General features: G+C 31.1%; 1 protein-coding gene and 1 long non-coding RNA gene across 2 annotated transcripts; both read left to right on the top strand.

Moving 5' to 3' along the window:
- The first annotated feature begins 1262 nt into the window (after positions 1-1262).
- Positions 1263-4320, top strand: LOC142504730 (uncharacterized). The gene is made up of 2 exons (XM_075617514.1): positions 1263-1893; positions 3396-4320. The coding sequence occupies exons 1-2, from the start codon at positions 1314-1316 to the stop codon at positions 3719-3721; spliced, it is 906 nt and encodes a 301-aa protein (XP_075473629.1). The 5' UTR covers positions 1263-1313; the 3' UTR covers positions 3722-4320.
- Positions 4321-15444: 11124 nt separating this feature from the next.
- Positions 15445-16268, top strand: LOC142505327 (uncharacterized). The gene is made up of 3 exons (XR_012804406.1): positions 15445-15577; positions 15945-16173; positions 16244-16268. It is a non-coding gene; the product is annotated as an uncharacterized LOC142505327 (long non-coding RNA).
- The last annotated feature ends 536 nt before the right edge of the window (positions 16269-16804 follow it).

Raw genomic sequence — 16804 nt, 5'->3', positions numbered from 1 at the left:
TTTCAGTTTTAATTTGAAAAATTCGGTTAAACTAAATTAATCGATTTAATAATATATTAATTTAAATTGTATATGGACATTAAAAATACTTTTAATTTTTTTATACATGAACCAAACTTGTCAACCCAATATAATTTGTCTAGCCTAACATTTGACCTAAGTCCTAACACCATTTTATTTCTGCCGTTTGCGCGGAGATTGTCTGCAATTTTCAACTTGGAAGGCCATGATAGAGTAGCGATCTGGGCTTGGGATAATTTGAAATATGACCTTCATACATTAATTTTTTAGATTTTTGACCTTCTAACCATTTTACTTTGTAAACTAACTTTCATTTAAAATTTTTATATGAATTTGGTCAAAATTACCCTTACATGCTCAAACATAATTATTCTAACCTAATTACTCATTTACTCTAATCTAAAATATTGATTTTCCCTCCTCTACATATCTTTTTTTAGGCACCTTCCCTCCAATTCTCTATCATTATCTATTTTCTCATATTCTAGATTATTTTATTTCTTGTGCTTTCTTCTACATATCTTTCATAACGAAAAAGAAAATACTCCGATATCATTTGCTTATCCCGGGTAACGATTATATGTATAATTTCTGTTATTTGTTTACTTTTGATCATTTATGTTATTTCTGTTCATTTGTCTGCAAATTATGTGAAAAAACGAAAAAAAAGTAGAAGAATGTGAATTCCCTTTATATTTATTTATTTATTAAAGAATAAGACAAGTAGTGATGTTATAGTGATGAATGTTCTTGAATTTTAATATGCTATTGATTTAAGACAAATTATTGATTTTTTGACGCCCTCCTTTATTTTCATGGCTTATTTGAGAATCACTTTCTAACGAAACAGATTTTGGGCGTGGATACGCAATATTCTCTTTGGTTATAACATAATTCAGCTAAATTTTTCTATCATATACTAGAGTTTTTATAAAATGATCCTGAGGTTCTACGTGCCTCATTTTTCTATGGAAGTATGTATTTTTAGTCATATCTATTATAGACATGCTGTAAGAAAAAATTGTAGTGCCAGTCGAATTTTGTGATGAATTTTCAAGAATTGTTCTCAGCAAAATTGCTTCACAAACTACATTAATAGCTGCAAGCCGTACAGTAGTCCTCGTTATCGTAAAATTTTTTAAAATAAATTTTGTATTAGTTTTTTTTAGAAAAAAAAAGTTCATACATGAAATAAATAGATAATTTTAATTTTGATTTTCAATTTTTTTTATTTTGAGTGATGCATTTTTTTTTACTTAATAATATACTTCTTTCTTTTTTCCTACAAGAAAATGACGCAGGTCATTGTGTTGTTCCGATATGATGGAAAATGGAAAAATAATGAGCGAGAAGAACCTGAATGGTGCTCGGGGTTGAATGGTGGATATGGAGCCATAAATTTTGATGACGCTGAAGTAACCATGTCAATGTTGAAAGATCAAGTATACGTGAATTGTGGCTTGAACAAAAGTGAGCTTGAATTAAAATTCAGTTACTCGACACATATTTGTGATCATATTCTTGGTCCGATATATTTAAGAAGTGAAAAGTGTCTGTTGACCTATCTATTGCTTGGTGATACACATCATAGGCCTTTACTTCACGTGGAAATTGAGAAGAAAGTTCAAGTTATTTGTGACAATAATGTTGATAATGAATATTCACATGGTTATGATGATTCTGGTGGTTCTAAATTTCATATACACATCGATAACAATTGTCGTGATGATTTTGTTGATTTTGAATTCAGTATACGTCGAGATAATGATCGTGGTGGTAATAGTTGTGATGATCTCGATGATTATGCTAATGGTGAAGAACTTTATAGAGATGAACACTTTGATGGCGTCTTTATAGTAAGTAATGGTGGAAGTGAACATAAAAAAACTGATGATGTGGAAAATATGAACGAGAATGTGAATTGTAGAGTAACACAGCGTGTTGGATTGGAGTCTGACAATGGTGAACAAGTGGCCAATGATAGCCAAAAATTTATATTGCTTGGTTCTAGTAGTGAGCATGTATATAGTTTTACCGATGAGTCTGATTTGTCAGTTGGTAAAGAGTTCGACAGTAAAATAGATGTTCAAAGAGAATTGTATAATATTGCGGTGAAAGCTTCATTTGAGATGCGAGTTTTAAAATCCACCACGACTTTGTATTCAGTAAGATGTGTAGATGATAATTGCAGCTGGAGGGTACGTGTAGCACAATAAAAGGGATCATCACGGTTTTAGGTTAGAACTTATTGCAATAAGCATACTTGCGATCTGACTAATCGAAAAAGGAGGCACCGACAAGCAAGTGCAGCTATAGTATCAGATATGTTGGTGGAAAATTTCAGAGGACAACAAAAAATGCCTGCCTTGAAATCAATACAAACAATGATGCAAAATAAGGGCGTCGAGATTAGCTACTTTAAAGCTTGGAAGGGGAAGCAACTTGCCATCAATCAACTGAGGGGAGATCCTGTCAAAAGTTTCAAATTACTTCCTTCATATTTGTACATGATTGAACAAGTGAATCCAGGGTCAACAACACATTTGAAGGTCAACGAAGATGGTAGCTTCAAATATATGTTTTTGGCCTACCGTGCCTGTATTGCAGGATTTAGATATATGAGGAAGGTGATATCAGTTGATGGTACGTATTTGACAGGAAAATATAAAGGCGTTTTACTGATAGCCACAGCACAAGATGGAAACCACCACCAGTATCCTATTGCTTGGGCAGTTGTTGATTCAGAATGTGAAGAATCTTGGACTTGGTTTTTTTGAAAAGTTGCATGAATTGATATATGATGATGTTGAGTTAGTATTTATTTCTGACAGACATAAGGGAATCATCAATGGACTTGCCTCTGTATACAAGCAAGCACGACATGGGCATTGCATTTGGCATCTTGGACAAAACATCAAGTTAGGGCCAAAGTCCAAGGTAGGTGGAATTGCGTTGTTTATGCGAGCTGCTAAAGCTTATAAACAGGTTGAGTTTGGTGAATTGTATGAAGAGATGAAAAACAGCTATCCAGGTATCAATAAAAAATCTCGAGGCCAGTATTGATAGAGAAAAATGGGCAAGAGCATACTTTCCTGGTTCTCGGTATAATATTATGACAACAAATGGATCAGAATCAATCAATGCAAAGTTGGTGTTTGCACGAGAGCTACCAATGATTGCTTTGTTGGATGCAATTCAAAGTCTTATTTCATCGTGGTTTAATAATCACCGCAAAGCTGCCGTTGCTTCAACACGACATCTTAATCCATGGGCTGAGACGACCTTGCGATCAAGATTTATTGAGTCACAGAAAATGGAAGTTATTCAGATGAATACTTTTGAATATCACGTCACTGAAGTTGGTCATGATGCAGTCGTAGAGTTAAATAGAAGAACATGTCGTTGTCGAGTTTTCGATATTGATAGACTTCCGTGTGCACATGCTATTGCTGCTGCTGGTCACCATGGTATAGACATATATGAATTGTGCTCACATTATTATACCACGAATGTATGGGCTTTGGCATATATAGAAACTATTTATCCTATTCCCCCCTCTGAAGAATGGAACATACCTGTTGTCATTGATTCTCTGATTGTACTATCTCCTAAGGTTAGAGTTAACGAAGGGAGAACAAAGAAAAAGAGGATTCCTTCCGTTGGTGAATTTAAAAGTAGAAAGAAGAAATCAATAGTTTAATATATGTATTTAATTTTCTAATTATTGTTAAGTTGGTATTTTGAAACTTACACGTTTCATTTTTTTCCTTTGTTTCAATGACATGTTCCTTTGACATTTGAGCTAACGGGGAAGAACATACATGCTGGAAGTTGTTATTTTTTTTTTCAATTTCTTTGGTATTTTTGACATCTAATTATTAAATAAGCCAGCCAAATACTTCATTGCATCCTGATTTTTTTTTTCTTTTTTTCTCAATTTAAATGAAAACTTGAAAATGAAAATTATTTTATACGTTTTGTATGGTATATCGTAAACAAAAGAACAAAACATCATTTGTGATTCTAGTCCATTTTTTTCAAAACATAACAGCTGACATTTGTAATTTTTTTCAAAATTTAAACAGAAGCATTCGTTTCTTGTTAGATTTATGTCAAAATGATTTTCTTATAGCATTTATGTGAAAATAGTAAAGAAGTAACAATAACTTAATTAAAAAAATAAAGTCATATATCTTTTATTGGATTTATGTGAAAAGGGTAAAGAAGTAACAACAACCTAATTAAAAAAATAAGGTCATATATCTAAGTGAGAATCAAATGGAGGTTATATTTTTAAATATCTCTCTGGGCTTCCTTCCATACTCTCCCTCTTATTGTTTCCAGAGTAGACAACCGCCATCTGATTGTTTTCGGAGCAGACGACCGCCAGGTGAAAATCTTGGTCATGAATGATATGCTAACCGATTTTCCTTTCCATAGCTTTTGGACTATTTAGAAAATATTTATTATTTTCTGATATTCATAAAAATTTATGTATTATTATGTAAAAGTTATTTAATTGTGACTATGGATGAATATTTTTATTATATTTTACAAAAGGTTCTAAATAAAGGTGAAGATATGTGATTTTTTTCATTTTATATTAGTAGTTGTGGGCTTATGTATAATCAGTGAAGATCTGAATGGAGCGTTATTTATTTTCTGAAGTTGGTGAAAGAGCTATATTCTTTTACCTAGATGTTGCCAATTTCACGAGAGACATGGGAAAAACGTTAAGGGGGATTAGTTGGAAATAGTGTATTTATAAGCTGATTTTAGCAACTAAGTTATAGTACAATGATACAATTTCTGTTTTTGATAATTTATTGGAAATTTGATAAATGATATATATAGTTTTCCTATATCTGCTTTATTTTAAATTTTGAATTATTCACAAGAAATATTTTTCATATGCTTTTTTTATGAAATTTGTATGATTTACTTTTATATGTTAAGGAAAGAAGACATATCCATTATGGATATTGATGATAGTTGTTCTATTCCACAACCATCAAATGGAAGAGAAACATGTGCAAATTCTAAAGTGAAGGCAACCAATCGAAAATCAATGAAACCAAGAAGTGAGGTATGAGAGCCTTTCACAAAATTTTCCAATTCTGAAAATGAAACTAAAGCTAAATGCAAGTATTGCGAGAAGGAATTTTATTGTGATCCATATAAAAATGGAACTGTGAGTTTGAGGGCTCATATGAATTCATGTAGAAAAAGCATAAGACGGTGAGGCATGTTTAACTACTTGAAAATTTGATCAAGAAGTATTTAGGAAATTTTTGGCTAAATGATTGTGGTTGATGAACTCCCTTTCCAATTTGTAGAACGGGATGGATTTAAACTATTTATGGCTATATAACATGTCCAAAGTTTCGAATCACTTCAAGATGGACAGTTGCACGTGATATTGTTTATTTATATGAAGTTGAGAGAGAGTTTAAAAAGCTTCTTGAAAAATTCATCACAAAGAATTTTTTTGACCACAGATACATGGACATCGATTCAAAATATCAATTATATGTGTCTGACAGCTCACTTTATTGTTAATATTGGACTTTACGAAAAAAGATTATCAATTTGAAAGGGCTTTCAAAAGATTTGATGAACAAGATCTATGTTTTAAATTGGATCTTCAACTCACAAAATGGGTTGGTGTTGTGAATGATGATGGAGAAGTGGTATTCGATGCAAATGATAAACCTAATAAAGAAATGAGAACTTTCGATGGGAGGCCGACTATTGCCGATTGGGAAATGTTAGGACTTTTGCTGTTTTATTGCATTGAAAGTTTCAGGTTCATTGTATGTCACATCCAATACTTTTGCACATGAGATTAGTTTCATTCACACAATATCGAAGGAGTGGCAAGAAAATTTGACAAGTACTGGGGAGATCCCGAGAAAATGCATAATTTGCTCTATGTTGCAGTGGTGCTAGATCCAATACACAAATTTGATTTTTTTGAATTAATGTTGATAGAAATTGAGATTAAATGGGTGTAAGAATAGGAAAGGCAGTAAAAGAAACTTTGCTTTCTTTCTATAAAAATTACAAAGAGAAGATGGAGCCTCAATGTTGCAAATCAAAAGTGTTATCTGTTCAACAAGTAATAGACGCTGAACAAAATAGTGCAAGTCAAACGGATTTAAAAAGATAATCAATTTTTGTGAAGTACAAAAAACAAAAGGCACAGAGTTTTGGTGATGGTAATATTTTAGAATTGGACAATTATGACAAAATTGTCATAGATTTCCCATACTTTATGAAGTTGCTCACGATGTGTTGGCTATTTAAGTATCAACAACAGAATTTGATATTAGTACAGATGGTTGAGTACTTGATTGCTTTTGGAGTTCATTGACTCCTAAGATAGTGGAAAGTCTTATTTGCACACAAGATTGGGCTTCGTTCATGCCCAATTCCAATCAACGTTGAAGAGACTTTGGAGGATATGGAAGACCTAGAAGATCGCAAGTTTTCTTATAAAAATGTTATAGTTAGATTTTCTTTATTGCTATAAGCTTCTAATTTATTTAACTTGTATGTCATAATTTCTTTTTCAGAGATAGCAAAACTTAGGTTGGACTCGTCTTCCTCAACAACACCGGTGGATAATTCATTAATGAATTACGTTAATGAGAATGATCAATGATATATTTTGTCATGTATTTTTATTATGATTGGAAGATTGTACACCAAGCTTGAATATTCCTCCAAAGTGTGAAGGTTTTTTTTGTGTATTATTTTAATATTTGAAGTGCTATGACTTGTGAACAAAAATAGAAAGAAAGATTGACAATCCGTTTACTATTGGCAGGCTATGTTATGTGTTCGTCTGCTTTGATTGTCAAGATTTGAGGATGAGAGACCATAGTTCTTTAAAGATGGTCTTGTTTAAGTTTTGGTGATTGTAATATCTTAAAGTGTGTATCTTTTAAGTTTGGTTATATCATGTTTTGTATTGATTGGAGTTATATTGTGTTATTTTTTATTTGCAAGTTTCTTGGGTCTCAACTACAAAACCCATATTTGTCGTTATTGGGTGGATACAGATTGAATCGGATATTTGCTATCTTAAAAAAATGTTTTTAGCTTAATACTCGGTTGATACAGAAAGTGTAGGTAGTGCTTCAGAAATCATTTTTCATAGTTTTATGGAATTTGATATATATATATATATATATATATATATATATATATATTGATAATACAAGAACTAATATTCGAGAATTATCATATGAAGAGAAATATTCCAAGTGTAACATACAATAATATGTTATCTCTCATGTAAAAAAACTGTGAGTATACATGTGTTCCGGGTTAATTACACCACATTTCCTCGGTGAAAAATCTAAAAGATAAAAATAATTTGAACAACAAACATTGTGCAATCCCAATTATACACAAGCACTTGGAATTCCATTATTGTACCGACTCTTGATCATATGATGATTCATACCATCTTTCATAAGCATCAATAACGGTCGTTAATTCTCCGTTACCTCGTATTAGTAATCTAGCATACATAGCTGAATATAATTATGTCAAATTATAAAATTTTCTTAAATAAAATGCGTTTGCAACCCAAAGGTCTAAAGTCGATTATGCGAGATTTAGATTGATTTGGTTTCCTTTAATTAATTTGAGCAGTCACTGTTGGGCAGGAGCAGCTAAAAGTAACTGTGACACTCCATTTATAGCACGTAGCTACCCCCTTCTATGGGCCTGTCTATTAACTATGGGTAGTCCAGTCCAACCAGCTTCTATGGGCCTGTCTATTAACTATGGGTTCAACTTAACCTGACGGCATTACCCTCACGATAAATTTAATGACCACAATTCCATAAAAAAAAAAGTAATTATATGAGGTCAATCACGAACCTCACATATTTAGACAAATGATTACCACTTGATTTAGTGAAGGCAAGACCCCTACTGTAGGATATCGTTAACCGATCATTGGGAATTCTGACTAAAATATTTATTTTCCCTTTTTTCTTTCATATTCAAAGTCTCAGTTTAATGAGTGTTGCGACGGGTAAATCACAAGAGTCAAAAATAAATCTTCAGAGGTCATGCTTGAAATTTTAGTGCATAATGTATAGCACGATAAAAATTACTAGTACTATTTTTGCCCAAAAGAGAAGATTTACACCATAGTCATGTGATGGCTAAGCATGACAATACTTTGTCAATAATATAATCCATGGGGATATAAAATCGTATTTTTAAAAAAAAACTGACAAGAAATTTGAGTAGATAAAATATGTATATGCACGAAAAAACAAAATTATATGGTCTTGATTGACCTCAAATTAATATTATTCAAGAATATTATCCAATCTTATATCAATAATATTCAGGATTAATATTGGAAAATGTTTACATCAATATTTTTAATTAAATATTAACTAATACATATCTTACATTAATATTCTTTAAAAATACCAACTCTTAGATTTTGAATTTTTTATCAATATTATTCAGAAATATCGATAAATCTTTGATCATATATCGGTATAATATTGACTAATTTCTTTTGTTGATATGAACTTCATCTTCACTTTCATCCTCTAGACTGATTTCTTCAAATCGATTGTTCAGTTCCAGCTAGATCAATAGATTGATCAATCGATATTGTTACATCAAACACAATATGCACATATTCTTCAACATTTAGAGTTCTTTTGTTAAATACTCGATACGCTTTGCTAACTGAAAAATATCTAAAAAATATACTATCATCTAACTTAGCATCAAATACAGTGAGATGATTTTTACCATTGTTGTTGATAAAATATTTGTTACAATAAATTTTGAAGTAGGATACCAAAGGTTGCTTGTCCATGCCAGATCTCATATGATCTCTTGCCATGATTCTTGTTAAAAATTGATCTGTTTTGAGTATAACATGCATTGTTCACTGACTCAGCCCAAAATCTCTGATAAATTCAAGATTCAGCAAGCATTGTTTTAGCAGTCTCTTTAAGGGTCTTATTTCTTCTCTCATCAACTCCATTTTGCTGAGATGTTCTAGTTGCTGAGAGCTCATGCCCGATTCCATAATTTTCTAAAAAGTGTACAAATTTTGGTTGAATCAATCTCTTATTGATTTTTTATTTAAAAGTCTTTTGAAAATCTTAATCAGTTGGGCAGCAGTTTAATCTTTAGATTTTAAAAAATTTATCCAATTAAACTTTGAAAAATGATCAACAATAACTAGAGTATGTTTCATTCCCCTTAAGCTCATGACTGAGATAGGACTAAAAAAGTTCATGTGCAGCTGAGTTGATGAGTTACACTATTTATTCTTAAAAGATGACATAACTTGCTTCTCAAACTGACAAGCTGAACAAACTTAGTCTTTGGAAAATTCAATTTTGGGCAAAGCAGTGACCAAGTCATGCTTGCTCATATTGACAATGACTTTGAAATTTAAATGATTTAATCTCTTGTGTCTCAACCAGTTCTTTGGTAAATTTGAAGCAATAAAGCACACTGGTTCACTCGGTTGATTAGTCCAACTGACTTTGTATGTGTTGCCACACATGTCACCAGTCATTATAATGCATCTGGAAGTATCTTTGACAGTACAGATATGGTTACTAAACTCAAGTGAATAGCCATGATCATACAATTGACTTATGCTACTCAAATTATATTTTAGATTTCAATAAATAGTATATCTTCAATGATAAAGTTACCATAGATAAGCTTACTCCTTACCCACGGTTTATCTTGTGTAGCATCTTCAAATGTGATCTTGGGTCGAGAACATTGGATCATTTGGGATATCAGTTAGGCTTCTCCATTCATGTGCCTTGAACATCCACTTCCCAAGTACCAAACTGAGTTTTTTATTAGTTCATTTCAAGCGACTTGCAATTATTAATTTAAAAATAACTTTTGTTCCTCTTTCCTACTTGGGTCCAGACTGGATTAGTTCGCAAACAAGTCATGAAGTTCCATTCCATTCAAATATTTGGATTCATGCATTGATATAGTCTTGAAATCTAATTCTTTAGGGAGTCCTCTAATCACATTCAAGATTACTTCTAGGTTGTTGTACACTATCCCAAGTGCACTGAATTCAATCACTATTCCCCTTACTCTCTCATCAAAAACAGACATTGATTCTTCAAGTTTCATCTTGATGTTGTCAAATTTCTGTATGACCACGTAGAGTTTGTTTTCTTTGCTCTGTTAATTACTTTCACACAACTGAATCAATTTTTCCCAAATTTATTTGGATGACTTATACATTTTGATTTTGCTGAGTGTGTTTTTGTCAAGAGTTTTGTGCAGAATGTACTTAGTCACATTATCAAGATTGGATTTTTTCTTGTCATCATTCTTCCATTCACTCCTTGATTTTTATAACATTTAAGGAGCACCTTCAGTGATGACTATTGTTGTATTAGGCTTTAAATATCTTCATTGGTTATTAATCTGTGATAAAGAACTACATATCATCATCTCGAGCAGCTAAATGAGCATGTATTTTTATCTTCCAGTCAATAAAACCTTCTTTGGATAACATCGACATTTTGCTGAGTGAAACCATTTGAAAAGAAGTGTTCAGAGTCGTGAATAAGCTTTGCTTTGATATCACTTGATATGATCGGTTGAGTATTCAGAAGGGGGGTTGAATGTACACTTGAAACAAATTCATTTAGTTTGACTTTAATTCAGTCGGGTTAGCAACTGTATAATGTATTCTTGAGTATCGATGTCAGCAAGCTAACAAATATGTGTGTGAAAAGATACCAAACTTACATATTAGAACAATTTAAAAAATATATAGATTGACCATGTAAACTCAATGATAAATAAACACAAGTTTGTTTCTGGATGTTCGGAGAACTCAAGCTTCTACGTCACTCTTTCTTCCTTTTGAGAAGACAAACACTAGAAGAATTTGATTCTTACAAGCAATTTGCAAAAATCCTATTCAATTTTGACTTAAACACTGCCAAAACTGAAACTCCTATTGCACCTCAACTGAATGAATAACAGTATACAAATTGCTGTCAAATATAATAAATTATAACACTGAAATATCGTAGCACTTAAATATTTTTAATGATCAGGTACAATTCTTTTCAAAGCGTACTCGAATGCTTGAGTTTAGCTCAAATACTTTAATGCTTGAATCTATGTAGAGGTCGTATAACTTTACTAAACTAAACTCCTTCTCTATTTATAGACTCTAAATCCAAAGGTTTCAAGTTTAGTCCAGGGTTGAGCCCTGGGATTTGATGTCGGACTTAAAAAGCCACCTACAGATGCTTTAAAAATCCATTCTAAAAAAAGTGTCGGTTGGCTTTTCTTTTGTCAGATGTCAACATTCTCTGGCAATCGTACACTTGATGCAGTCAGTTTTGTATGAAAAAACTTATCCAATAATCAGTTTAACGTTTCTAGACGTAAACTGATGTCATTAAGAATGTACATTAATTTTCTCGACTGATAGACTTGGTAAACTTAGGGGTGGAAAAAAAATACCGAAATACCGTACCGAAAAAATACCGAACTTACCGAAAAAATCGGGATACCGAAAATTTCGGTACGGTTACGGTATCATACCGTACCGAAATTTTCGATATCGGTATCGGTACCGAAATACCGAAAATAATTTTTTATTATTATTTTTTTTTAATTTAAGTTCGGTATACCGACAAAATTTTCGGTGTCGGTACGGTACCGGTATGAACTTTTTTCATACCGAAATTCGGTATACCGAATGTGCGGTATACCGAATTTCCGGTATCGGTATGGAAAAATTACATACCGATATTTTCGGTACGGTATACGGTACCGTAGTTCGGTACGGTATACCGTACCGTACCCACCCTTAGGTAAACTTGATGAATTTCTGTTTGCGTCAGTTTAGTCTTGACTTAGTCTAGTCTAATTAATTCAATTTAGCTTGAAGACTTGGTTATTTCAGTTCAGTTTGTTGATTCATTTTAGAATAATTCAGTTTTGCCTTCAGATTTGTCTTAACACCAAAATCTTAATTGATCCAAAATTTAACATTTTATTTCAGTATTGTAAAAACAATAAGCATATAGTGAAAATCACCTAGAAATAATTTTTTTTAAATCAATATATAATCAAAAATAACTTCGAATGGTGACAAAAGTTTCAGATTCCACGTAGATCGGAAAGAGTTTATTCACAATAATAAAATTTCATATAAGAATATGAGATAATCTAATCTGTTAATTTTGTAAGACGAATATTCAACTAGATCTGATCCATGAAAAATATTTATTTTATGTCAAAATATTATTTTCATTATAAAAATGAATTAAATTGATATGTCTAATGAATATATAAAATGGTGAGACCAACCTTACACAGTTGTCGTGTGCCATTTTCTAAAATTTTTTTTTTCTAGTCTAAATAAATTTCTATATCCACAACTTATTTAAAGATCAAAGATTTTTTTAGTAATCCAATCAAATTCTTAATTACCTTGTGAAATTTAAAAACTAAATCATTAATTACAAAGTTTTTCACAACAACATTTTCTTTGCTAATCACCCAACGATTTACAAAAGGAAGTATTACATATAGTAACAGCAACAAATATAAAAATATCACTTACATGAGAATTGAAGTTCAAAATTTTGCTTCTTCTTCTCCTTCATCTTTTGATAAAGTAATGATAAAGTAAAGGCGGGTCAGGTCTGGGTCATATAAATTTTTTTTAGCAATGATAAAGTAAATTCTTACAACAATTATCAAGTAAATCTCCTAGTTCAGATAAATTTTGCTAATTATATATATATATATATATTATATAAAAGTATGAATAAAAATTTCAATTGTATTTTTACCTTAAGAAATCTTTAATAATATATATTTCCCCATTTTCCCCATTTATTTGTGTTTTTACCTAGGAGTCTTAATAAAAATTTCAATTGTGTTTTTGTCTAAATATAACAAGAAAACTTTGAATGATAACAAATGTTAGATTATTTTGAAAATTGGAAAAGAATATTTTATATATCTAAAACTGTGAATTAAAAATAATGTTTTACCCTACATTCGGTAATTGAATTAAATTAGTTAGTATAATTAATATTTTGTTATTTTAATGTGTATGTGTATACATATATTAAAATAAAATATAAGTATGTGTCCTTATAATAAAACTTTATTTTTTTTCCTCTAAATAATAACAAAACATTTTATGACAAACAATGTGTATTCAATTAAATGTCGCCAAGTTAATGTTTTTCATTTAGTATTTCAATTTATTTAATTTATGTTTCATGTTTTGTCTTGCATATTAAAGACATGATTTTGATATTCTGCATTTATTCAATTTTTTAAATGATAATATTAGTGCTCTTCGTATGCTGACTATATTTTCCATGGTTGTCCAGCCTTCTTCTTATCTCTGATTCTCTTCAAATAATCCCCAAATTTCTTTGTGATATAGGCGATGGAATCCTCACAAAGATCTGATTCATTAACCTCTTGGGATATTTGGAGAAGATCATTATAAGAGTCATTCGAGACTTGGAATACAATTGTCTTCCCCTTATCATTCTTCTGCATGTCCATGTTCATTTCGAAGGTGCGAAGTGAACTGATAAGATCTTTCAAAGCCATCTGAGACGTGTCCTTAGCCTCATCTATTGCACAAATTTTTACATTGAATCTCTCGGGCAAAGAATGGAGAACCATGCTAACTAATCGTTCATTGGAGATGGGGTCTCCAAGGCTGAACGTCTCATTAGCAATTTCCCGTAGGCAACGATCATAATCCAGTATATTATCAGATTATTTCATCCTCATAATCTCGAATTTGGAAGTAAGCATCCTCAATCTAGTTCGTCGCACGCTCTCAGAACCTTCACAATGTCTTTGGAGAGTATCTCATGCATTCTTAACAGAAATACATTTTGTGATCAAACTAAACATGTTCATATCGACTGAAGTGAATATTGCATTTAGGGCCTTTGAGTTGTAATTCGAATTATGCACTTCATCGGCAGTCCAATCAGTTTCCGGTTTTGGCAAGCTATCACCATCTTGATCTATCATCATCGGTGAAGTCCACCCATTGATAACATGTTGTCATGCCCGTTCATCTATGGATTTTATGTAATATCTGATTTTGACATTCCATAGAGTGTAGTTGGTTCCATCCAGGACTGGTGGTCGAAGTGCTGCGTTTGCAATTGATGTGTCCATTTAAATATTTTTGTCAAACAAAATAAAAACCAGAATCAACACTTAGTATATCAAGAGTAGGCTCTGATACCACTGGTAAGGAATATTGCTTGACAGATGTGAGTGAATATAACAGTAGCAGTATAAGATTGCAAATTTGTGTTTTATCATAATTAAGTGTTGTGCTAAATGTTACAACATTTAAGACAACATGCAGTGGAATATTAAATTTTGTAACACAAATTGACTTTAAATAAATACGATGGACAAGATTTAATTTGCACAAGTATTTACAGTAGCAGTGTAAGATTGCAAATTTGTATTTTATCAGAATTAATTGTTGTGCTAAATGTTACAACATTTAAGACAACATACAGCGAAATATTAAAGTTTGTAAACAAATTGACTTTAAATTAATACGATGGGCAAGATTAAATTTGCATAAGTATAAATACTTGTACAGTGTCTCAGGGCAAAAATAATCACTATAAAAACCAACGAGTTTACACGAAAACAATACCAATAGTGATTATTACTCAAATCAATTTTCTCAACACGTTGAGAAAATAAATGCTTTCTAAAATCGAATAACCAGACTAAAACTTATTCAAGAAAGCAACAAAAACGTGATGCCAAAACTGGAACAACAAAAACGATCTTCAGCCAACTTCGTCACGGATGTTGTCTGTAGATGTTTCCAACATTCAAGGCAACACGCGGTATCTGCACTCTTCAAAACAACGTCTTTGTGAATTGTTTTTCTCTGAAAAACACAACGTGCACATGTGCGTGAATGATCGATCGTGTAGCAGCAGCAACAATGTCCTTGTTTCTCTTATTTATAGACTCTCTCTCTCCTAGAGTTTATCTCCACAAGGAAACCTATTCCACAAGAAAAGTAAGAGTTTAATTAGAAACAAACTCCTTTTAAACATTGATATCATATTATGATAATATTTGCATAATCCTATCATTATCTAGAAACGCAAAATCTTATTAAATATTATATACAAAATCAAATCAACAAGGAAAATATATTATTAGAGAAATCATTTAAATTAAGAAATTATATTTCTCTTCATTGACAAATCTTTGACCTTGAGATTCTGTAATCCCATTCGATTTTAGGTAAAAAAAAAAAAAGAAAATATATATAATTATCATCGGGATTATATTTTCCTAACAAAGATTTATTCCATTAATTTCCCATATATTTAAAGCCAAAAAACTTGCAATACCTTTACACAATTTAAGCATATCTGGAAGAACAATGGCAAAGAAAAAAATCTCATTGCTTCTAATTGTTTCATTCTTTTTTGCAGTCGCTACATGGAAATGTAATGCTCAAGGACCAGTAAGTTGCTATTGTTTGATAAAGATTTATTTCATTAAAATTTATAGAATATATGATCTTACCCCGTGATTTTTGCATCATTTTGCGATTTTATTTCTTTCTTCCTATATATATACCGGTTCAATTAATGATATATCGTCGTGAAATTGCACAGAAGAGTTAAAGAATTAGAAACTTAAAAAAATCGTATGGGGAGTTCTAACATCGTTTCAATTAATGATAATCCTAAAAATTAATATATCAGTTCAATAAATGATTTTCTGTCGTTTTTTAAACATCAGTTCTATTTTATTTTATTTTTTTGCTATATACTGTTTAAATTATTGATAATCCTAATAATTAATATAATATAAATTTTTATTTTCAGCCAAAGACATGGTGTGTGGCGGCCTCCACTGCCCAGGACTATTATTTGCAATCATTTCTAGATATCGTATGTGGAGTTCTTGTAAGTTGTTCCCCGATTGTTTCATTTTCCCAGTGCTATTATCCCAACACACTGCGTAACCATGCATCATTCGTTCTCAATCTTGTATATCGCCGTCGGGACGGCCATTGTTTGAGAGGACTCGGTGTTATAGTTACACAAGATCCATGTAAACAAACTTTCATTTCTTTCTCCATTTTTTCAGTATTATTATCATTACTTATGTTGATGTTTTGCAGCTTATGGAGGTTGCCATTACCCATATTTTCATGAACTCTTGCGTTTTTGCCATAACAACATTCTTTAATTAAACTGAGACTTTGAATATGAAGGGGAAAATAGGGAAAAAACCGACCGACTTTTAGTTTTATATTGATTCTTTTGAAGTAATACAAGTTGAATTTATTTTATTAACCTAACAAAATTTGTGATATGAGATTTCAGATATCAGATCTTTTAATATTTCAAAGAATATTCTTTAAAATCTAACATATATCAACATTAATCTTGAATAATATTAATTTAAGATATAACATCTGTTGATGATTCTGAAAATAAGGATCCAGAGTCAAGGATTTATCCGAAGAATAATTATGTAAAATTTAGGATATATCAATATTACATACTGATCTTCTGTCCAATCCATAACAAAAGGCGGGGCCCAATTATTTAGATTTTCTTTTATTGCTATAAACTTTTAATTTATTTTACTTGGATGTCGTAATTTCTTTTTTCAAAGATAGCAAAACTTAGGTTTTATCTTAATATTTTATTTGTTATTGATATATTTTGTTCAATGT

This window comes from Primulina tabacum, chromosome 10 (genome assembly GCF_025594145.1).
Source record: "Primulina tabacum isolate GXHZ01 chromosome 10, ASM2559414v2, whole genome shotgun sequence".
Classification (NCBI taxonomy): domain Eukaryota; kingdom Viridiplantae; phylum Streptophyta; class Magnoliopsida; order Lamiales; family Gesneriaceae; genus Primulina; species Primulina tabacum.
This window is presented reverse-complemented; position numbering and strand designations above follow the sequence as displayed.

What these genes read in the sequence shown, in the direction of transcription:
- LOC142504730 (XM_075617514.1), top strand. Translation starts at nt 1,314, where the DNA reads ATGACGCAGGTCATTGTGTTGTTCCGATATGATGGAAAATGGAAAAAT. An exon ending in TATAGTAAGTAATGGTGGAA is followed by an intron (nt 1,894 to 3,395) that starts GTGAACATAAAA and finishes GTCATGATGCAG; the next exon opens with TCGTAGAGTTAAATAGAAGA.